Here is a 25,448-nt window from a genome sequence, read left to right on the forward strand (position 1 = left end):
CATAAAAAATAAAAATAAAAAATAAATCGAACCAGAGCTCGCCATATTGCCTCTTAATGGGGACTCATCCTTTTGTACCTACAGAAGGGCATTATGTTAAGTTTATTGTTTCTGTCTGCGGATTTTCTGAAGTGGATGTTTACATATGAACCTTCATTGTGATTAATATGATCTCTTAGGAAGGCTGATGCGGTGCCACAGATTTGAAGTCTCCGCTATAGAATTATATTTCCATCCACTACAGCCAATCACATCAATGCAATGTTGCGTTTCGAAGCTAATTTTAAATATATAATTTGAATAAATGGATAAAAATTTACAGCCTTCTATTATTACAGTGCAAGATTTTGAAAATCCAGATAACTGGCGAAATGTGTTTAGTCAATCTTAAACACACACACACACACACACACACACACACACACACACACACACACACACACACTTTTCATGACAAATATCAGTAACTGCCAAAACAGAAATATTTAAGAAGCTGTAGTCAATCTTCAAGAACTAATTTAAGAATAACAATTTATAAATGAAATATACCATTAATCAGTACAGATAAACATTAAACAATATTTTTATTCACGTGTTCCATCTCCTGTATGTATGTATGTTGTATGCCGCTCGTGTAGTATACACAACACTGTGTACAACATCAATACTGCCCTATACAAATATCTCCCAAGGAAAAAAAATAATCTTTTACTGGACTGTATGAATGTATATACAATAAATAAATAAATAAATAATTAAATAAATAACTGTACATATGTGTGCATGTGTGTGTGTGTGTGTGTGTGTGTGTGTGTGTGTGTGTGTAACCCGCCTTCACTATGCACGGCTACGGCATTCAAGGTTTGGTGCCGAATATTTGCATGAGGATGTCTCTGCCTCAAAGCAAGATCATCAACACACTATGGGCAACACGCACCTGAAAAGATCTCCTCCCAGTTCTTCATTTTAAAGTAGAAAATAAAGAAAAACGAAATTATCATGGCCGTAGACGCAGAAAGGCTAAAGAAACTAACTGGACACAGAATCATTGTGGGTTCGGGGGAATTGAAACAGCCTCCTATCCCTAATCCCGATCGGCAAGAAAATATCCACATTTTTCTACGAACGGAATTTTGTATGGGCTATATCTACAGACATGCTCAAAATTTATCTTAGAATTCCTTAAGGACAAGAGGGACGTGGGACAGGAGTCATATTCCCTTTTTAATCAGGAAATTCAGTGCAAACTTCGAAAAACGCCCAAAACATCCCACGGAATATACCTGGCCTGACAACCCGATCATGTGAATTTATATTAGATCTCAGGAAGTTGATCTTTTTGTCCCCAGAAGCTGCCTATATTATTCTCATGTGCTGGTTTTATCAGCGCAATTAATGGCGTTTGGTAACAGATACAAAGAAAGACACGAAGACAGACGCAAACGAAGATAGTAATAATAATGTAAACAATGACAGAGGGAGAGGGCAAGGTACTGAGCTGCGACAGAGAGGTACTGATGTATGTGTGTCGTGATTATACTTACACACACACACACACACACACACACACACACACACAGAGGCTAGCAAATACCTGTAGTGCACCCTGATATCCCAGCATTGAGATGTGTGTGGATGGTGTAGGTAGAACAGATCCCAGCACCAGCACATCACCTGGAGGCCACGTCAGCACTATACCGTACACAGTGCCTTCCTTCTGAGTGTACCTGCAGTGGAAGAGACACGAGTAGATGGACACTGCAGATTCTCACCCATTCACTACTCTCTCTGTCTCTGTCTGCCTGTCTGTCTGTCTGTCTGTCTGTCTCTCTCTCTCTCTCTCTCTCTCTCTCTCTCTCTCTCTCTCTCTCTCTTAACATGACAAATATTTCCAAACTCTTTCAGTCAGTAATGCTCATAGTCAATTCCTCCCCAAACAACCGAAAGCATCCTTTTTTCTCATACTCTTTTGTTGTGTGTTTCTCATTACTGTCACATAAAATACTTCCCGTAACACCTTCCATTGAGTCAGCCAACCGAGAAGGGATAGCAAAATTCTCCTTATGGTAGTCCATACATGTGGTGCACGTACCATACACCTGGCGTGAGGGAATCATTCTGGTGCGTCCACGGCTTCGACTCATACACCGCCTGGCCGTTCACCCCCAGCCACCACCCAAGTTGTCTCAGCCGCTCCTCCATGATGGCGGGAATACGGCCGTCGTGTGTGGGACCAGCGTTGATCAGAATATTACCTGCAATAAATATCTGTATAAAAACATGAAGAAACACTCGCAGAATGGAACACCTACTCTCATCTCTACAGGACCCAGATCCGAGGCTTTCTGGATGCCTGCCAGGGGAAGAACAGATGGTGTGGGATCCCTCATTCACATTACCCTTTCCCATTTCGCCATTTAAGAATGCAGGGAATACAAGGACATTTTTTCTCTTCTACCCCATGGATTAGTTATATGATTACCACCTGGCATAACAAGTAATTTCTGAGAAAATTTGAAATCCATTGGCTTGTCACTCAATGTCCACTCACATTACTGAAATATTATATTTACATTGAGACTAAGCATGTTTACCTCCACAGCTAATAGTCGAAGCCAGCTCTGAGATGACTGCGTTTATAGTGAGGTAGTCAGTGACCGGTGCCTTGCGTCGATACCCCCACGACCGTTTGTCCAGCGTCATGCAGTTCTCCCACTTGTGTGGCTGTAACACTCCTGCAACACACACAGGAAATACATCACTAGAATGGTGGGTCAGTGGTTGCAGTGTTTATCTCCTGACGATACTGTATGTTGTGGTGCTGTGAACCCTGGGTGGAGCAAAGCAGCTGCTGTGCCCACCTGGAAGCCATGTCTCCTCATATTTCCTTGTACCTGGTCATGGAGAAGGACCCTGGTCAGACCCGAGTGAGGTACAGTCTGCCACAAGATGGTGCCATTTCCCTACACGGTGTATGTTTGTACTGGATGGTCCCACATAAGCAGTTGCTTACCTGTGGCCGACCACACAGACCGGGGTTAAACAACAGCCTCCTGATCTCAAGTACCCATATTCAGGGTTCGAGTCTAACTATGGTAAATTTGCTTTTGTTGTCTTTAATTGTCAGAAGTCAATCAGATTAAATATTATAAGCTTTGTAGCAGCGAAAGTGTTAAATTTCATTCTCGCAGCATGTCCATTCATTTGGTCGTTGTCACCCTTGTGGGTATTGTTGATGACATAAACAGACTCTGACACACACACACACACACACACACACACACACACACACACACACACACAAAACAGCCAATGCAATACTTCAGCTGTCACTGGCACTGTCATTACTACAGAAATTCCTTCCAGATAGTACCTGGGCAGTGTGAGATGTAGACCAGTAGTTATACCATTAGGAATTCAGGTCATTCTTAGAGACTCTGTACAACTACTGGATACTTTACTGGGAGGGAGCTGTGTTACGCTCTGGGAGTCTAGTAGTTCTGTCTCCCTTTCATTCCGTAGAAAGGCAAGTGAATTTCTGCTCAACTATCATGACGTTACGCTGCGTTAAGGAATTCTCGGCTGTGTGCACATAAAACAATCTTCTCGGCGTTCCCTTCCTGAGCCTGCAGTTTGGCCAGAGGAAGAGATCAGCACTAATTCATTGCATTCAGGCAGCTTTTGAATCGTGACGACTAAGCAACAAACAACCTTTCAGAGCAGCATATGCTGGGAGAAATTCCAGCTATCATTCTTCCTCTTAGGACAAGGTCTGGTCCTGCAGGAAACCTTATACGGATTGATACGGATACTCAAAAGAAGGATGGAACTGTCAACATAACATGCTAAGCTCAGTAAATCAATAGGAGCAACAAAGCTGGTGACAGAACCGTGATTATCATGGCTCATAGCTCGCAAGGAAGAACAGTGACCATCTTTAACAGCTATGGAGCGACTGGAAAGGAAAAGTAAGACGAAAGCACAGGAAAGGAGATAGGAAATGTAGGGGGGCAGTTTGGAAATTAAAAACATATGCCCGACGAAAAGAACAATAGCAAGTATTGAACTGAAATCCTAGAAAGAAAGTGACAGAGAATTGCGCGGAATGGAAGATCACCAGTGTAGCGTCCCTGATGAAATCAGTATTGGCAGCCAGAAAGATTATAAGAAAAAATGTATTTCAAATCTTACAGTTCATGGTGGGCTGAAAGGCTTTAGAAACACAATAAATTAAATCAACTGGGAGAGAGAAGACCGGGTCTGGTCACCCTTCTTCAGTACCGACTAAGTGAGGGTAAGCTTCCAGCCAGATGGAAAACAGCCACTTGACAAGGGCGAAAGAGTCAGCCTAGGATGGATGTCAGCATGGAAGCACAGTTTTTGAAAACATCAGAACCACCACCCACTGACCACTACTGTTTTCCTGCCTGGATTACGAGTCCAGTGCTCCTTGCCGGTGTAGGGGGATCAGAGATAGTAAGCTATATTGAGACCCCACCTATTCTCGCCAGGAATACAATGGCCTTTTCAGATGAGGAAGCGCCCATGGTGACCTATTATTGGCTAACATATATCGCCCATCATTCTCACCTGGATTATAGCGTTCTTTACAGGTGCATATAGATCCAAAATAATAAGCTACAGCACGAGGCATTCCACCTATCACTGAGCACCATCTGTTATTCTCACTTGGATTATAGCACCCCCACATATCAGTGACCACCTTTAATATACCCTCACCAGTTTCTCACCTGAATTATGACATTTTGTACAGGTGAAGAAAGAGCAATGGCAACATATAATGTCAAGTTCTCATCTATCATTGATCACCATCTATAACAGATCTACACCTACAATTGATACCATTTATAATTATCCATCAGTTATCATTCTCACCTGGATTACAGCAGTCCTTACAGGCGTGGAAGGATCCATGACTATAGTGTCACCCCCATCATGCACCAACATCTGTCATTTGCACTCAGATTACACTGAACTTCCGATAATCCGGCATCCGATGGTTTGAAAAACCCAATGGTTTGGAATTTTCAGCCCAGGGTCATTTTTAGCTTTTTTAGGTAAAAAATCGAGAGCAATCGGGAAAAAATGAAAAATATAGAAAAATAGCTGAAAGTTGTGCACCGAACTATCCAATTCCGTACACATGCTGACATTCAGGAGGTCCCGGATGTTATTTTTTTGGGTGTGTTTTGAACATTTTCAGGTACCTGTCTGATAGTCTGGAAAATCTGATAATCCGGAAGGTCCATGGGCTACTGTATTCCGGATTAAAGAACTTTTACTGTATATTGGTCTATACACATGTAGAAGGGATTATGGTTATCCGTTATTGATCACACCTACTACTGACCATCATCAATCGTTGCATCAGCATAAGTGTTTATACAGATGCAGAAATTCCTTAAGATTACCCATTGTTCACCCTAGTTAGTCTCACCTGGATTATAGCGATCCTTACAGGTGTAGAAGGACCCATGATGACAGCTTGTGCCAAGGCCCCACCTGTCATTAACCACCACTGTGTCCTTGACGGGGGACTCGTTGAACAGCCACGCCAGGAACACGGTGGAGTTCCAGTACCAATCTGCTACATCATCAGCCCCATCAGACCACACCACCGCTGGATGGTAGTTGTTTACCTGTGGCACACATTTATTATATACCGTTAGGGTAAATGTACAGTTGGTGGTCATTACTGCATACTGATTTATTCATTGTGTTATCTTTATACACCTATTTCTTGCTGAATGCGGCCATGCTTGCTCGTGCGTGTGTGAGTGATAACCCGTACAGTTTTAATCTGACTTTAGCCAAATTTAACATAATGGTAGAGGAACAGTCAAGAGGTTGACCTATTGTTTCTCGAAATATATCAAAGGTCAAGATCGCATGGCTAGGTCAAAATTTAACCTAGTAAGATCAACTTAAACAGTCTTTAACCTATTTAGACCAAACTTGGTGCAAGAGCTGAGTGTAATTAAAAAAAGTGTTTGAGTCTGAGAATGATCAGTCAAAGATCAAGGTCACACAACAAGGTCAAATTTCAACCAGTGTGTCTGTATGAACAAAATAACTAAAAACAGATTTGATCTGATGTGGCACAAACTTGATGGAAGTCTTCAGGATCAGCGAAGGAGTTGACTGACTGCCTTAGAGAAAAATTAGTTAAAGAACAAGGCCAAGTGGCTGGGTCAGCTTAATAGTTTCATTTGACTTCACAGATTTTAAGGAAGGGTTTAAAGTATGGCAAGATGAAGACATTCGATTCAAGAACAGTCAGTTAAAGGTCAAGATAAAAAGGAAAAGTCAGAATTCCAGGCCACAGGACGAGAGTCACTTAGAATTTTTGATGTGATTTGGACCAAAAGTGGTGGAAGGGTTCAGGGTCAGGCAGTCATGAAGTAATTAGATTTTGAGAGAATTCGGTTAAAGCTGAAGATCACAGGACAAAGTCAAATATCTGGCCCTTAGACCAGTTCGTGGGCGTGAGTGTTGCACTCTGAGTGTTCCTCCTTGTTCGTAAAAATATTATTATTAGTTATTACTACTATTAGTCTCCACCTATTCCATAGGTGGAGACTATTGTTTTCGCTGGTATTATTATTCCCGCCTCAGAGTTTCAAAACGATTCTCCAGGAGAAATGGAGACTGTGCAAGGAATCTGAAGGGCCGAGTTTATGTGTCCTGCCATGGGCCATTGCTGATAGAAAAAAAATTCCAGATCCTTTATGCACAGTGAAAGGGCATGTCAGAATGAGTCATATCAGTATGATGATGTGAACAAGATAACTTGGTCATGTCTACTGGAAATTTCAACACGATCTGTGCAAGGAATCTGAGTGGCCCAGGTTATGTGTCCCGGTATGGCCTATTGCTGAGAAAAAAATTCCAAATCTCCCGAATGGAGCCAAGGTCATTGTATGAAACAGTAGGTGGAGACTAGTGACTGTCTGAAGGACAGTTACAGAGTTCTAGTAAATAATAATAATAATAATATTAATCCGTACCCTCCCGACATCGTACTTTGTACGACAGTACATGGTAGCTGCCGTGGTCCCGCCGTTGAACACCATACAATTCGCAATTTCAAGGCACATTGCACGCACATTTTTCAGATTTTGCTGGTGACTCATGGCAGACAGACGAGTGAGACCTTCCTCTAGAGTCTAGTGAATGTTAGTGGAAACAACAGCATCAGCTAGTCAAGTGTGCCAGAAATCAGCGGTTTATGGGTAGTACCATTATGAACCTACGTTATTTTCACCCATTTTTTTTTTATATATATACCACAATAGTGTTGCTGTATATGTACTTTTGTAGCAAATAAATGTAAATATATGTATTAAGGTTGGTTTTGATTAGTTACCCTCCTCCTTCCCACTGTAGAAAACGGAGCAGACTAGCCTGGCCACAGAACACCTGGCTGAGGTGAAGGAGGACCCACCTTAGGAGCACTTAGGGGTGACGGGAGCAACTTTCTTGGTGATTTTTATTAGTTTCTCACCAAAAGGGATTGTTTGAGAGAAAAAAAAAATCGAAAATTAATCGGGTTTTCAGAGGGTGGAGGGGCCCGAAAAAACCGGGAGAGTACAGGTTAATAATAATAATAATAATAATAATAATATTATTATTATTATTATTATTATCATTGTTATTATTATTATTACTGTGGTGCATATGAGGTGTGGCTGCAGAGGATGGATGAGGTGTCATATGATAGGTATAAGGAAAAGAGGAATATGGCGAGAAGGGCTGTGCATGATGGTAAAGTGGTAGCATATGAGAGGAGGGGTAGGCAATTAACTGAGAATTTTCAACTGACTAAGAAAATGTTTTGGAAGGAAGTGAAAAGGGTGCGAAAGAGAGAGTCTGGGAAGGAAGAGCAAGTAAAAGCAGAGGATGGAAGGATGTCAAGTGAGATGTATGCAGTAAGGATGAAATGGGCAGAGTCATTTTAAAGGTTGTTAAATATGGAGGAGGAAAGGGAGGCTGAGATTGTGGCGGATGGAAGGGTGCAAGGAATAAATGTGTTGGGAGAGCTGAATGATGCTTTGATCACAATGGAGGAAGTGCATGAGGCAGTAAAGGAGATGAAAACAGGGAAAGCTGCAGGTATGGATGGGTGTGATGTGGAATGCCTGAAAGGTGGTGGAGCGACTATTATTGAGTGGTTAGTAAGATTGCTGAATGTGTGTTTTCTGAGCGGTATGGTGCCGATTGACTGGACAAGTGCTTGTATGGTTCCACTGTATAATGGTAAGGGTGATAAGAATGAATGTACTAGCTTTAGGGGTATAAGTCTGTTGAGTGTTGTAGGTAAGGTGTATGGCAGAGTGTTAATTAAGAGAGAAAGGGTACGGAGGGAGTGACTGGTGATGAGCGGTGTGGCTTTAGGAGAGGAAGGGAATGCGTGGATCAGGTGTCTGCTGTGAGACAGGTGTGTGAAAAGTATTTAGCGAAAGGTAAAGATGTGTTTTGGGCGATCATGGATTTAGAGAAAGTGTATGGTAGAACTGGTGGGGAGGCTTTATGGACTGTTTTGAGATTGTATGGACCTGATGGTAGGCTGTTAAAAGGAGTGATAAGTTTTTATGTAATTAGTAAAGCATGTGTAAGAGTGGGAAATACTGTGAGTGATTGGTTCCCCGTGAGAGTGGGGCTGCGGCAGGGATGTGTGATGTCACCCTGGTTGTTTAATTTTTATATGAATGGTGTTGTAAGAGAGGTAAAACCAAAACTGTTAGGTGGAGATTTGAGTCTGGTGAATGCTGATGGTAAAGAGTGGAATCTGAATCAGCTGCTGTTTGCAGATGATACTGCACCGGTGGCTGATTCGGAGGAGAGATTGAGACAGTTGGTAAAGGAGTTTCGAAGAGTGTGTGCAAGGAGGAAATTGAGAGCAAATGAGAATAAGAGTAAAGTGATGACGTGTGCGAGGTTGGTAGATGGTAGGAGGATGAATATAGTTTTAAAGGTGCTTGAGGAGATAGAGTGTTTTAAGTATTTAGGGTCACATGTTGCTGTGGATGGAAGAATAGATGTAGAAGTGAAGTTAAAATAAATGAAGTAGTTAAGGTGCTGGGAGGAATGAAAAAAGTGTTTAGATGTTGTTTGCTTAGAATGGATGTAAAGAGAAGGCTGTATGAGGGTGTAATGCTACCGACTGCGTTATATGGGGCTGAAACATGGAATATGGGTGTAGCAGAGAGGAAGAGTTTGAAAGTAATGGAGATGAGATCTCTGAGGAGTATGTGTGGAGTGGAAAGTTTGAATGTAATGCAGATGAGATGTGTGAGGAGTATGTGTGGAGTGGCGCGTATGGATCGAGTGAGAAATGATGAAGTGCTAAGGAGAACTGGAGTTATGCGGGAGATGGCTGATCGAGTTGAGCAGAGAGTGTTGCGATGGTTTGGGCATATGGAGAAAACGGATGAAGTGCGATTGGTGAAAAAGAACTGAATCGGATGTGACAGGTGTAAGGCTGAGAGGAAAACCACGAATAGGATGGGATGGACAGTGTGAAGAGAGTGTTAGATGCAAGAGGGATGTCTGTTGAGCAAGGAAGCGTGGTTGGGCGTGATAGGAATGATTGGAAAGAAATTGTGAATGAATTGATGGTGGCGCGGCCCTGAGGGGATGTTCTCCAGCATTTGGTCTGATCAGCTTTGGATCAAGTCAGGTGCGGGTAAGGGGATGGGTCCATTATGAAGTGGCAGGGTTAAACCAGCTCTGCTGCCGGGTCCTGCTGCGGATGTCGCTGATTGCACCGTGCAGTTGACCCTCGTGCAGTGTGATGCGATGAGGATCTGTCCCTTCTCCCACTGGGTCTAAGATACGAACAAATGCGTGTGCGTGGATGAGTAAATTGGGAGTGTGTTGTCCTGTCTCGGCCACCTCCTTTTCTTTGGGGGAAGCAGCCTAAGTATATAGATAGATAGATTATTATTGTAGCAGGAGGGGCGCCCATCATCGACTTACTCGTTGTTGTGCTGTCTACAGGTGACTTTACTGTACACTGAGTGACAACCAATGGGTTTCATGTAACCCAGGAAACCATTTGCTACTCTGAGTGGCAACCATATAACCAAATGACGACTGGTGGTCTGGTGGGTTACAGTGCTCCAGCTGGATGAAGCCTGTAATGGTTTCCGCTTGAGAAATGGTTGAGGTTTATTGCTCACGTGGCGCCTCTCAGGGTCGAGTGAGCTTGGTCACCTTGACCTTCAGTGTTGGGACCGAATACCCTAGCCCGGGACCCTCACGATCCTGATGGGGAAGAAAAGGAATGGCTGCTGCTGCTGCTGCTCCTGATGATGATGATGATGATGATGATGATGATCCTTTTAGCCGAGAGACGTCATTTGTATTCACTTGTACTTTAACCTTGATTAGACCAGAAGGGGATAACAATATCTGACTTCCAGCATATACACAGATACACAGACCACACAAATTGTCTGACTTACAGGGGAGTGACGGAGGAAAAAAAAGGAACAGAAGTTCTGATTTAACCCTTCCAGCCTATGGATACAATTTTCAGTTTATCCTGCTGCTACTGACCAGTTTTATTTACATTAATAGGGCATTTAAGTGAAGGAGTTAACGAAGGCTACATCCATCCAGGTGAAGGGGTAATAAAGACCATATGTAAACCTTGGATAATTTCATCTGTAGACTGCATGACTAGAGTGAAAAGGACGCCGTCGTGGTTGTGCCATCATATCATCATCATCATCTCGACCTCTTTTCCCGCCCAAGGTTTTGGTAGGTACGAACAGAAACAATGAAAATACAAAAGTAGGAGAGCCATGAAGAGCATTCACACGTCATTCAAGCCCTAGCAATCGTGGCGCCATCTCACAAGCGTAAAAATCTGCTCAAGCTGTTCATGTATCTTCGAGATTTTCACACACACACACACACACACACACACACACACACACACACACACACACCTCTGCCAGACAGAGTAATTCTCTTGACAATGGAGTTAAATGAGAGGTGTGTCAAACCCTTACCATGTACAGTCTGCTCCAGGAGTCGTGTTACCCCCTGCCACCCCGCTCTGGCTCATGTGGCAACGACGCACTATATACTCGTGTGGGTAGGAGGCAGACAGCAGAGATTTATCGTCTAGTGTGATACAGCAAATCGACATATTAAGATACGATTGAATGAAATACAGAGGATATAATAGGGAATCTGTATGAGGGTATGTGGTGTTACTTATAATGCTGCCTCTGATAAAGAAAATGGTGGCGAGGTGAAAGAGGTAGGATGATGGAGGGGGTGTGGTAAGGGAAGGGAGAAAAGGGAGGGGGAGTGTCAGGAGAATGGGAAGGTGAAAGGAGGAGGTGGTGAAGCATCGAAGCACCGTGAATGGGAGACGAAGGGAGGAAGGGAAGGGGAATGAAGCTGTCCCACGTTTCCACTGGGTTATAATGGGTAATAGTGATACTGTCCTAGCTCCCTTCCGTCATTGTCTTACATGCCTCTAGGGGGAGAAGAGTAGGAGGTTATGGGGACATCCAGGCCCTAAAAACTCACAAGGCCTTAGTAATCGTAAACTGTGAGGTGTTCGTAACCCTGCAGTTCACAAGTTGTTTTGCCGCTTCATTCTCACTTCGGCATTCCCGTTCTCCTGACCTGCCTCCCTCCCCCCTCTCCCCTCCCTTACTGTGGGTAACACCACATCACCTTACAGAGATTCCACATTATATTATATCCCCGGTGGGTCATTCGACTGCATGTTAATATGTCGATGTACTGTATCACAATACTTAATACGAAAAATCTCTGCTGTCTGCCTCCCACCCACACGACTAGTACGCCGCTGCCACATGAGTGAGAGCGGGATGGCAAAGGGTAACATGGTCCCCGAAGCCGACTGTACTCCTCCGTAAATACTTCATCCAGCAAAATCCCTGTAAACTCTACCTTCACTGACCTTCATACCTTGTTTTCTCACACATTTATCTTATCTATCCAGCTTCTTCGTGGCTTACCATATTTCCAAACACCTCCGAACTCACTCACATAGACCCTATTCTTCTCATTTCTTGGTTCTGGAGAGGGACGCCTTCATGTGGTGGCACTGATATAACTACGTATCAACTACACGGTTATACACAAGCCCCTCAACTAACTCCCCATCCCCTGGAAGGAGGATGGTGGACTGGGCTGTGACAACTTAAGCCTACAATCACTGGGTTCACTTTTCAGATGAGCCTGGTGCGACAACAACAACAACAACAACAACAACTTCTCTTCATGCAACTATACTATTTAAGCTCGCTCCTCTACATTATTATCAACAGGCTCCTTACTCCACATCTTTAGCGAATCGCGTTATATCTCATCCCCTTCTTTCTATGCATTCCACACACATTCCCCAATAGTCCCAGATCCACTACTATTACTTTCTCATTCTGTCATGCATAGTCCCACTTCCACTGCCTTTACTTTCTACTTCGTGCATTCATACCATTACAAAGTCTGACACTGATACGTTAATGTGGGTACTAACACACTTTCATGCCATCCTCTTGCAGCCTCCACACCCAGTCCTCTGTTTTATATCAAGACATTCATTGCACCAACTACATTTCCCTCTGCTCTCCTGATTAACTCTAGGACTAACGTAGCTCAGTCAAGTCGTCTGTCAGTAGCTGGAATATGAGTCTAGAGTTGTCCCGACCATGACATGACTAAAGGAAAAGGAATGAAAAATCTCAGGTTCCCATGCGTCTCACTCTCAGCTGAATAAAATGGCCTGGTGTTAGTTGAATAAAATACCAGGGCTGCTCCGATTATGAGAGGGTTAAAGAAAAAGCTGTCTGACTTACCAGCTCATACAACTCTGGCATGGTTTTCCTGGTCACAAACTCGTGTGTTTGGAAGCTGTTCTACTTAAGGTGCTTTTTTTCTCACCAACAAAACGCTTCTGTAATCATTTTATAAGCTTGTTTCTGAAACCTACCATCATTTCGAATTGGGCACTTTTTCTTTTCATTTTTTCCACACCCGCGAGCACCAAGTGAGCGGGTGTTATATTTTGATCGGCACGCTGCATGCTGGCGTGTGTTAGCTGTGAAATTCGAGCAATTTTTGTGTGATTTTCACCAATTTCGTGAGAGTTGAGGTTCAGCAAGGGTCTGCGTGAACAGGTCAAAAGTGAAGGACACACGGCACAGTCAACTAAACCGCTGAGTTGATATAGATAAACATGGTGAAAGAGATATTAAAGGTAAGGAAAGGATGAATGAATTGAGTTTTGAAAATAATAAATCAAACTTCAAAGTCAGTGATGAAAGTCAAAATTTGACTTGCGTGAGTCTGTGTGAGCTAAATCACTGAAACAGTTTTGATTCTGCTCTTGAGCAAACTTGCTGGAAGAGTTGAGGGTCAGTCAAGGGGCTAAGGTAGGCATTTGAAAACAACAGGTCAAGTGGAAGGTGGCATGGCAAGGTCAACTTAAAGAGTTTTCTCCTGTTTATACCAAACCGGGTGGAATGGTTCAGGGTTAAGCAAGAGCAAAGGAATCTGACTTTGAGAATAATCAGTCAAAGGATATGGTCACAGGGCAAAGTCAACTATTAAGATTATTTCGTAAGGCCAACTTGAAGACTGCTGACCTGACCTAGAATAAACTTGGTGAAAGGGCTACGGGTAGAGTGAGGATGAATGCACTGAATTCTGCGAAAAATCAGTGAAAGGCAAAGGTCACAGGATAAGATCAAATGTCGATCCACTTATCGGTGTGTGTGTGTGTGTGTGTGTGTGTGTGTGTGTGTGTGTGTTCTCCATTTGGCCAGTATTCCTGTTTTATTGCTAATGTCGGCAGTGACCCAAGTGTGCATGAGGTACAGCAGGTATATTCTCTCTCTCTCTCTCTCTCTCTGTATGTGTGTGTGTATGAGAGAGAGAGAGAGAGAGAGAGAGAGAGAGAGAGAGCATTACAGTTGAAACATTTTGGATCATAGTTTGATCAGATTTGAAGAGAATGTTGTGAGTCAGCCCTGGACTGGCCTACCGGTTTTGAGGAAAAAACAAATGAAAGTCCAATTAAATTCACAGAGTTGGCCATGTTTGACCTCTTTGATCCGATTTACACTAAACCTGGTGAAACTGTTGAGGATCAGACATGGATGAAGCGATTCGATTTTGACAAGTCAAAGGTCAAGGTCAAAGAGCAAGATCAGTGGTTCAGTTCCAAGACCAATTACAGTTCGCGGGCTTTGCACTTTTTTAAGACTAAAGGTAAAGGTAAAGGCGGGGGCAGACGCCATCGGGCGTTTAGCCGCGGTGCTAATCTTCGTAACTTAGGCCTGTGGCGATTTTTTCACCCAATATTCAGGGATACAAGGCCACTGCATCATCCAGGTTACCACAGTTACCTGCCCTCAGTGTTACTCTGTGCCCGTATTAATAAAAACTCCTAGGAGTAAAAAGTTCCTCTCAAAGTGAAATTTGGCTCCTAACTTCTAGAAGTACTCCTAAAAGTTACTTTCAACTCCTAAGTTTACTCGTAAAATCGCTAAAAAATAAAAGTCCTCCTCAAGGACTTTTAGGAGTTAGTATGGGTTTTAGTGACAGTAAACACAGTAGCTGCATCCCTAAAACACCAAGAGACAAGACAACATAGACCATGGCTGACCGACACCACCCACCACGCAGAAATTTTCGAGCTCGGAAGGATGCATTCATGGAATATGATGATCAAGAACGTGTAAGAAGGTACCGTTTCGATCGTGAGGGCATTCTGTTTATTACTGATTTAGTAAGAGATGTACTGGAAAGGCCCACACATCGAAACCATCCTGTCACATCCGAGATGAAAGTGTTGATACAATAATACTTAGGTACCTTGCAACTGGAAAAATGCAGCAGTGTAATTGTGATGACTTTGGACCATCACAGCCATCAGTGAGCAATGTGATAACGGAAACACTCTATGCTCTAACTGCATCACACATTAAGAGGTTTGTGAAGGTCCCTCGTACACTCCCTCCGTCCAGTTTCTCTTTCTCCTGAACTTATCTGCAGCCGTGGAATCTTGAAATTGTGCCATTGTTGACGGTCACTGTGCCATGTGCACACGATGCCCCGATGGTAGCAGGCACGATCAGCTGACCACACGATGTGTTTACATTTTATCCATGTTATCGACATTCGTAAAGAATCATAATATATGATCAAATAGATGTTGTTTCTATATATAAAAACTAGTTTTATTCATTTTTAAACTACTTACTGATACTCTAAGGCTTTGCAATGGTAATTTTTTAAATATATTAAGCAGAGATTCCTTGTGTTGGTAACACTTTATGGAAGGAGCGAAATTACTACTACGAGTCCTCCTAGGAGGAACTTTTAGAAGCTACTCTCAGCTACAACCACTTTTAGTAGTAATTTTAAGAGTACTTCTAGAAGTTTTTATTAATACAAGATTTAACCTGAGTCTAGTGATGCCCTGCCCGCACCAGGATGCGAACCATGACGCTATCAGACTAGCAATTTCGCAGTCAGCAACGGTGACCACTCAGCTACCACTGTTAAACATTAATCTTGCTCCTATCAGAGGAGTTTAGAACACCCTAGTAGTGGAGAGACTAATGGAAACTATAACTCAATCCTCCATATTTAAAGGTCTCTCCTTAGCAGAGTAAAATCATCTGAGGATAATAAGAATAACCTTGACATGATGCCCCTCTCATGCCAATGATTTTTATTATTATTATTATTATTTTTTTTTCATCTGGCCACCACCGGGCTATTGTACTCAGCGAATGAGGATCTCTTGTTGTGGTGGAGTTAGTGAAGGCAACATCAAAATTTTCCAGTTCGTAGTCTCTCCTGGGCTGAATAAAACCGTCTGGAGATAACACGAACATCCTCAAAAGGTGTGTTTGAAGTGAACGGCTTAATGAAATTCATGATAAGAAGAAGGATTAGATAAACACCTACCGACTCCACAAGCGTCGTTAAGGCAGATAAACAGCAATTACTAAATCACAATCTTCCCTGACAGCACGACCCGCCAATCTCGGTGGCAGATACAAACCCTCAACTGTAATGCTTGGTGAACAGGCACATGGAGGAATTAAAACGTTGAAGACTCTGACCAGTTTTAGAATCATACTCCGTTTCTTTCAGCTCCTCACTGGACATACTAACCAAAGATCCATTGGTGGTTTAAATATACAAACTTATTATCAGTTCTCTCGTGACAGAGAGATTGGTAGAATTCAGGAGAGAATTGTCTGTTATTAAGGAGTTACAAAGAAAACGCACCCAGATTTTATAACATAACTAGAAACATGCTAATCAGTTTACCATCCAACATCTTAAAGGCACCGCTGAACATAAAGCATCTTTCCTATCACAACCTTCTTTCTGATCGTCAGTATGGGTTCCGTCAGGGACTCTCCACGGGCGATATTCTCACCTACCGTTCAGACTCCTGGTCATCCTCCTTTCGGGACTTTGGCGAAAGTGACATCTCAAAGGCTTTCGATCGAGTCTGGCATAAATCTTTAATTTCCAAACTGCCCTCTTACGGTTTTTATCCTTCTATCTGTGTCTTCATCTATAGCTTCCTTTCTGGTCGTTCTAAAGCGGCTGTTGTAGACGGCCATCGTTCTTCTCCTAGATCTATCAACAGTGGTGGTCCTCAGGGCTCTGTCCTATCACCAACTCTCTTCCTTTTATTCATCAATGACCTTCTAAGCTGTACATCTAACCCTATCCACTCGTATGCTGATGATTCCACCCTTCACCTTTCCACTCGGTTCTCGCAACGTCCATCTCAGCAGTTACTTCAACAAACAAGGGATGAGGCTATGGCACACCTGATGTCTGACTTGGCTCATATCTCTGACTGGGGTAAAAATAATCTTGTTGTTTTTAATGCATCAAAGACTCAACACAATCTTCCACAGGAGTGCCCACTGATGTCTAATAATATCCAGCTTAATCCTGCATCATCCTTGAGCATGCGTGGGGTTTCAGTCACTCGGGACTTATCTTGGAAAGATCATATTACATCTCTTGTAAAATCTGCTTCCAAGAGATTAAGTGTGGTAAACCGACTCTGTACTTTCCTTACCCCTGCACAGTTGTTGACTTTATACACGGGTTTTATTCGCCCCTGTGTAGAGTACAACTCTCACGTGTGGGGAGGCTCCCCACATAAAGCTCTTCTCAACAGGGTGGAGTCAAAGGCTTTTCGTCTCATTAACCCTCCTCCTCTTACTGGCTCCCTTCAACCTCTGTCTCTCCGCCGCACTGTTGCATCTTTATCTCTTTTCTATCGCTACTTCGGTGGTCACTGCTCCTTTGAACTGTCTGCGTGCATTCCTCCACCTCTACGACGGGCGCGTAGCACCCGTCTAGCAACAAATTCTCATCCCTTTTCTGTCCAACTCTCTAATCCAAGAGATAACCGTTACTTCCAGTCCTTCATTTATGCAACAGGTCAACTCTGGAACTGTCTCCCTCTGTCTGTATTTCCTACTTCCTATGATCTCTAGTCTTTCAGACGCATTGTGTCCGGGAATCTCGAAATGAACGGGTCTTGAATTTAGCTGTCTTTTGTAGTTTTTTTTTTTTTTTTTTTTTAAGGAACGGTTTGCGAGCTCCTGGCCTTTGGTTCCTTCTTCCTTGCATTAAAAAAATATATTTAATGCTACAGTACCAGCAGGTTACTAACCTGAACGACTTAAAACTACTACGATTATATTAGTTCATAAAACAGGCAAAGATCTATCACATAATTATAATAAATTACGGTCCCATCTCGCTACTTGATATAATAGGCAATGTGTTGGAAAATATCATATATACAAGACTGACATAATTAAAGACCAAATAAATACAAGGCAACATGGTCCTAGAGGAGGGAGAGGTACTCACGCGACAGTTACAATAACAAATGAGGCATTATGTAATGCAAAATGGACAGGAGACCAGGTTACTATTGTTTTATTAGATGTTGGGTAAGCTTGTCCCAGCATGTTCTTGCAGCATCATTATTATCGGCTGTGTTATTAAAACTGGCTGGGCGAAGGTTTACCCGGGCTATAAATTCCCTGACTTACGTTAATGGACTGACTGAGAAGGAAAGCACCCAAAATGTTGTAGGGCTTATCATAAAGTCGGAAAGGAAGAGGAGGACAGAGGAAGGATTAATTGGTGATGGAGTGATTTTCAGTTGAAGAAACAAGTGTCGGGATATAACCCAACATGCGAGAGCAGTATTTTGTGAGCAAGTGACAATTACAAACACATACAAGTGTGACTGAGAAGGAAAGCACCCAAACATTACCCTAGAATAAGACACGCAACCAATTGATTTACATTCAGGTTCCAAAAGTGTTTCCAGGTCCAGGTAACGAACTAGTCGTTAATGGAACACCTGTAGTTATTAAATGTGATGAGACTGCATCCTACTTAACAACGTGTAACCAGCAACGATACAGAAAAGCCAGCCGTATCCTATCATCATTTATCAAGACACTGGGGCTCGTCCTTGGAGCTCTCAGTATTAATAAACGGGCTTGTATATAACTTTGGTTCAGTCAAAATCCCTAGCACGTCAGTAATATTTTGTATTTGTTTTTCTTTGTTGTGCATGTGTTTTTTCGTGCCTTTTCTTTCATTGTTTACCTCTGATCATTTTTTATGGGTATGTGGAGAGGATGGAGGGTGAAAGACTGACGAAGAGAGTGTATGTGAATGAGGTGGAGGAGGGAGAGGGAGGGGGAGGCCGAGGATGAGATGTAGGGATGGGGTGGAGAGGTATATAAGAGAGGGGGGTGTGAGTTGGGAGCACGGCAGTGAAATGGCGGGGGACACGGCGACGTGGAGGCGATTTGTTTGTGGCCACCCCGAACGGGATTGAGGCGTCTGGCAACAGATAGATAGAAAAGATAGATAAGTCTCTTCCCACCAACAACACTGCCCTGTGGTCTATTTCTACACCTTCTTCTACAGTTATCAGTATTTCTCATTTGCCACTTATATTTTTTCTTTCATTATTATTATTATTATTTATTTATTTATTCTACCCGTATCAGTATTTTAACCCCAACTTTTACATCCATATATGTGGCATTATGGCAGGTGGATTGTCTCGCTCTCCGCGTGTGTGTGAGTCAACACTATGGCTCAAACTGTTTGGATCTGATTTAGACCAAACTTGGCGGATGGGCCGAGAGTCAGCCGAGGGACTGACCTACTGTTCTTGAGAATAATAGGCCAAAGGTCAAGAACGCAGAACAAGGTCAAGTCAAACACTTTGATTTGATTTAGACTAAATCTGGTGGAATTGTTGTAGGTCAGGCAAGGAATGGTGAATGGTCAAGGTCAAAGGGCAAGGTCAAGGTTTCAACCCATAAACCAATTATACTCGTACATTCTCTGAAGGCTCTTTCCCGATTGTCATTAATCCTTTCTGCCCGAGGACGGATTTTCTTCCCTTTGCAAGAAGTTTTGTTCAAATGTGGATGGATCTGTAGTAGTGGAGGGGTTGATTAATGTTATAGCCAAACCCCCTGTTCCAAAGGTTTCCCCTCGTGTGCATAATATCCTCTGAAGATACAGTAGAAAAAGACAGGCTTTCAAAGGCGTCACTGGATCGAATGTTGTAATCTTGCTGCTGCCACACGAATTTATTAAGATCAGAACACCCTGTGGAAGTTAACTGAATGTACTATTGCGGCCAGGAGTTCTTAGCCACCCTCGTCCAGCCAACCCGTGAATGTGGCAGCGTCGCATTCGATGCATTTCTGTCGAAAAATATCCCTTCAGCTTTGGGCTTGTACTAATGGATAAAGCAATAGTACTATTTACTTTGAAGGTTTGACTCTGATATCACGAATATATCATAATGATTATTTAATAACTTGTTTCTCGTACAGAGCCAAACAAGTGACAAATATATATATTTGGTTCCACTCCAACACGTCCTATAGGTTTGAACCAGCGAACACAGAGTGAACAAGTTCGAAACATTCATTTGTTAACAGAAGAGAGAGAGAGAGAGAGAGAGAGAGAGAGAGAGAGAGAGAGAGAGAGAGAGAGAGAGAGAGAGAGAGAGAGCGTGTATGGTGGGCGCCTGTGAATTTTGGAATAATGAGGTGGAGGCAGACTGGCGCAGGGAAATGCAAGGGGTGAGAAACCCTGGATTTCTGTGATCCATTGAAAACAGGCCGCAGTGTGATTATTTCTTCCATCAGTCACTAGAACTTTCATTGCTTTGTGATAAATTTTTTTAGGATTGCTTTCGTTGAAGTAATGAATTAAGAGATAAATGCTGTTGGTTTAACAAAAAACTGTGCTTAAGAAAGTAATTTGCCTCTCTGTCCAGAGAGAGATATCCAGTTAATGAGAAAAATACTCATGAGTTTGCCAAAAATCTCCAGGTGCCAACCACCAGAGAGAGAAAAAATGCGAACATAAGGCATTTAACAGAAGTTACGCGGCCTGCCAAATCATTTGACAAAGTCTACTGGCGTTACCCAGAATAAAACCCATCTTTCATTATGTCCGACGAGACGTTATCGTGGGATTAAACTCCTTCATCAGCCAAAGGAAAGATTCCCTGTTTAGCTCGAGCACCTTATTTACTCATATCGCATAAAATCATGTGTATGTAGCCGGAATGAAGCCCCTTATCTACGGCCTGGCAAACTCCCTGTAAAGAGTACCCGGTACTATTTTCTACCGACAGACTGAGTTAAGCGGTGAGACTCATCTTTCGTGTAAGGAAATCCACCCCGCCTGTGTGTGTGTGTGTGTGTGTGTGTGTGTGTGTGTGTGTGTGTGTGTGTGTGTGTGTGTGTTTGTGTTGAATTGAGTCATCTGACTTGTGGAGCATGGTATGCGGGTTGGTAGGTTGGTGACTGGGTGGGTGGATTGGTTAGCGTAGGCTGGTTGTTTCACAGGCGGATTAGGTGGAGTGGGTGGGCGAGAGGGAGGGGAAAGGGTTGTTGGGCTGGTTAAGTGGGGTGGAGTGGGGTTCGTGCATTAAGTGGGGTGGGTGGTGGGGCTACTAGTAGGACAAGGCAAGAGACGGGTTTGTGTCGTCCTACTTTTGAGACATTCTGTATTGAGTAAGGTTGTGGGTATGTGCGTTGATGGGTGGGTGTGTAGGTGGATGGACGGATTGTGGGAAAACAGGCCACTGGGACTAGGTGATATGAGTTAATGTCCGAGTTGGGAAGAGTTCAGTGTCCGGAAAATCGGTCCACAGGGGATATTATTCTGGAATTATGCTGAAGTAGGTATATATATATATCCAGTGGGTTACAACAGGTCCATCGTGCAATACGTCTGTTGGTCAAGAGGTCTGTTGCAACTGCACGCATCAGTGGGTGATATAACCACGTCGGATAACAGGTTTATGGGGAAAATAGGTTCATTTATGAAAAATACATCCATGGGTATACGACCATGCAGGAAACCTGTATCCATGGACAGATTCAAGGTCGACGGAAAAATTGGTCCGTGGGGAGAAAATACATCAATGGGGAAAATTAGTTCGTGGGAAAATAGGTTACGTAGAAAAGTAGGCGTCTTTGAAAAAAAAAAAAAAAAAAGTCATTAAGGAAAATAGATCCATGGAGGATTGTGCTCGGAGTGGTGAAAATGTCCATTGCTAATAATATTCATGGGGTGAAAATAGGTCCATAGGGGCACACACGTACTGTAAACATACATGGAATATTTAAAATAAGTGGGACCTAAAATATCCAACTTTTAACAGCGACCGTTGCCTGGAATTAGGCTTACCTCTGCACACCTTGGACCAAACAACCATTACCCAGACCCTATTACCACTTCGTCATCCAGTTATTATATTTCATAATTTACCTTCATTTAGTCATTTAGGCATAGAAAGCCAACCGAAACGAAAGGAAAAATCCCTGTTTAATTGTGTTGAGCACCTCATTTCTCCACCTCATTCCTCTAAAATTCACTAGCACCCACTATTCTCTCTCTCTCTCTCTCTCTCTCTCTCTCTCTCTCTCTCTCTCTCTCTCTCTCTCTCTCTTCTGTTAACAAATGAATGTTTCGAACTTGTTCACTCTGTGTTCGCTGGTTCAAACCTACAGGACGTCATGGAGTGGAACCAAATATACATATTTATCACTTGCTTGGCTCTATACGAGAAACAAGTTATTAAATAATCAGTATGATATATTCGTGATATCAGAGTCAAACCTTCAGTGTAAATATTACTATTGCTTTATCCATTAGTACAAGCCCAAAGCTGAAGGGATATTTTTCGACAGAAGTGCATCGAAGGCAACTTCTGTGCTCGTGAATGCGACGCTGCCACATACACGGGTTGGCTGGACGAGGGTGGCTAAGAACTCCTGACCGCAATAGTACAAGTGACTCCTTCAACTGGAAAAGTCTCTGTTATGCCTAGAAAGATGATTTGGAGATTGCTGAATAAGTTTAAAATGTGCTTTAGTATTGGACACGTTACTTCTTTCAGTTTGATGATCGTTTTTGCTTTGTTTTATCCAGGTCACCACCAGACTAGTTAACTAAGCTTAATGAAGATCTTTTATAAGGACGGAGCTAATGAAAACAATATCTGACCTCCCCAGTGCGTAAAAATCTCCCCTGAACTGAACACAAATTTCTGGCGACGACATGGCCACTGTATATACGTGTGTTCTTACTTAAAGGGCTACTGAAGTTTGTGGTAAGAAGACAAGAAGATGACTTAGATAAATGCCTATTAACTATACAAGGGTCATTAAGACAGATGGTTAGTTATTATTAAGCAAAAAACAATATTCCCCCATTATCGATTTTATATTCAGGTCTCCAACTGTAATGCCTGGTGAACAGTGACAAGGGGGAGGGGGTACAACGTTGCTCAAGTCTGTCCAGTTCAAGAATCAAACTCTGGTTCTTTCGGTTCCTAGGTGGGCGTGCTAACCAATGGACCACCTGCTTCCCCCAAAATGACGATCTAGATATACAAACTTACTGTCGGTTCTCTCCTGTGACTCGGCTTTTGAACTGTAAGAAGGACAAAAGGCATGGGAAGCGTCTGCAGTTTGCCCTCCTTGTTCTTCCTTCTTGACCAACTAAACAAGTAAGTCAGTAAATAATTATATAAATACATAAATGGCTCTGAGAATCTTCCGTAACTAATATTTGTTTATGGAAGAAGAAATAGGGAGATGGGACAATGGACGAGTTTCCGGTCAAAATTTTTTTGAAGTTAGATACTTATATGGGTAAAAGATACTCAGAAAATAACTATGTCAACCATTATTTCCAATAAAAATGTGCAGAAACATGAAAAAATCATAGATAAAGTAGCCGAAAAATCACATGACACTGAAACGGCCTGTGATTGGTCGTGACGTCACGACTCACACTGAGGCAGCATAGTCTGCTTTGTTAACGTTTAGCCAGGATACACTGTGCTTATTTCTGACCTCTAAGAATGTCCAGTGACAAGAGGAATAATTGCTAATGTTTCGTTCCAATGTGTAAGTGCACTGACAAAAGCACAGTAGGGAAATTATTCCTCTGTATACCAGCCAATAACAATAAACGAAAGCAGTGGTGGCTGGCTGCTCGTCGGAAGTTCCCAGTGCTGGAATGCAGTCTCTACTGTTGTGAAAATATTATATTCTTCACCATATAGGTTCATATACACCTAATTATCTGAAATTCAGTTAAAAAACTATGCTTTATTTAATTATTAATAGAATATTAGGAGTCAGAGCGAAAACGTGCTAAGGTTAGCAGGTATTTCTACTTTAGATCGCCAACATGCCTTGACAGACTTCTGTTTTGCACAGATACTGATTTAAAGTGCAAATAAGTGCATTTGTTTGTTAAATTAATAATTATACAAAGCAGAAGTCTGCCAAGGCAAGCTGTTCCACTAAAGGAGAAACACTTCCGCTAATTTTAGCTAGTTTTCGCTGTGAATCCGGATTTTTTAAAAGGTAAAATTAAATACAAAAATTTGACCAGATTTCGAATAATTAGGTGAGTATGAACCTCTATGGTGATAAAATCTATAACACTTACCAATTAAAAAGTGCCAATTCGGTGTTGATTCTGTAAATGACCGCCGATTCGGTATTTCGCCACACTCCCCTGAAGTACCGTAGTTGAGTCACTGAAACTTTTTTTTCTTCAGAACACTAATAATGAAGAGGTCAGATATTATGATATGAGCATAATACCATCATAAACTTATACAACTGATACTGTACGGCATACATTTAACACTTCCCACCTCATGAGGTACCAGCACCGCTCGGGAATGGTGTAGCTGTAAGCTACTTCTGGTCGATTTCACCACAATTTACTTACCTAACAGGTACCACCCATTTACACCATGAAAAATATTCCTTCACAACATACCTGAAGGGGGTAGTTTGGATCTACGGTGGCCATGTAGGTGCAACTATCATCTCTGTTACTGGTAAAGTATTGTGTGTTGGATTGGAGCGTCGTCTGCAGTGTGAATGCTGACGTCATCGCCAACATGGCGGCTCCTTCCCTCCAGCCGCAAAGAATTAAAGTTATCACGTCTTGTTCAGTGCAAATGATAAATTAAATTAAAAGATACATATACCGTAAGTTTTTAAGTACATGGCAGAGTGCACTGGCCATGTTTATCCAGAACCGACAACTCGTCCATTCTACAGCCTCCTTGTCACTGTGCAAAACGAATCATTGTTACGAGCAGCTGTAGTTCGTAATTTTGTGTGTGGATTTTTGACACGTCCTTGCTCGCTTGCCCTGACGCCACACAACCCCGATATCGATAACTGGTGGTGCATTGGTTTCTCCGTCGCACAACTGGAGGATCCAAGGTTCGGTTGGTGGACCGGTCAGACACCTGGACAAAGCTTGTTTCCCCCATGTTACTGTTCACGAAGGAGTAGAATTAAGGACAAAGATTTATTCCTTTCACAACGATGGCGCCCTTTTTGCTTTATTATTGCTTCCATCAGACGATTTCGCTCAGCTTAGAAGATATTATTCGACATGGAGGTGCCAGTGTGTCCAGGCATCTCGAAATTGTACGGATCTGGAATTTGGCTCTCTGTTATCTTGTTTTGTTTTATTTTCTTGGCTGGAACAGTTTGCTGGCTCCTGGCCTTTGGTTCCTTCTTCCTTGCGTAAAAAAAAAAAAAAAAAATAGAGCCTTCATTATCCCCACCACTGATGAAAGTCTGTCTTAAGTGAGAAAAAAATCGTCTAGAGGTAAGATGAAGGATCTACGAAAGTCATAATCATACTGCATGGGTTAAGGCAACTGCTGTGTATCGTGTTCTTCAGGAAGATTTGGAATTATCAATACCTGAATGTCTGCATTACCGATCCTCGTGTAGTCACCAGCCATTAATTCAAGCCTTATCATCGGATTTTGAACT

The 25,448-nt window shown here is 42.5% G+C and overlaps 1 protein-coding gene across 1 annotated transcript in view; it reads right to left on the reverse strand.

The window, feature by feature from the left end:
- Window positions 1-24,934, reverse strand: part of LOC145393385 (alpha-L-fucosidase-like) — a 36,414-nt gene extending 11,480 nt beyond the window's left edge. The window contains exons 1-6 of the mRNA XM_080267481.1: window positions 24,752-24,934; window positions 12,867-12,926; window positions 5,459-5,660; window positions 2,595-2,735; window positions 2,093-2,255; window positions 1,595-1,727 (exon numbers count right to left, since the gene is read on the reverse strand). Coding sequence (XP_080123607.1) covers window positions 1,595-1,727; window positions 2,093-2,255; window positions 2,595-2,735; window positions 5,459-5,660; window positions 12,867-12,926; window positions 24,752-24,934 — 882 coding nt within the window. The remainder of the gene's footprint in view (window positions 1-1,594; window positions 1,728-2,092; window positions 2,256-2,594; window positions 2,736-5,458; window positions 5,661-12,866; window positions 12,927-24,751) is intronic.
- Between the last annotated feature and the right edge of the window lie 514 nt (window positions 24,935-25,448).

This window comes from Coenobita brevimanus, chromosome 24 (genome assembly GCF_032717465.1).
Source record: "Coenobita brevimanus isolate Jiangsu-jjx chromosome 24, ASM3271746v2, whole genome shotgun sequence".
Lineage (NCBI taxonomy): Eukaryota > Metazoa > Arthropoda > Malacostraca > Decapoda > Coenobitidae > Coenobita > Coenobita brevimanus.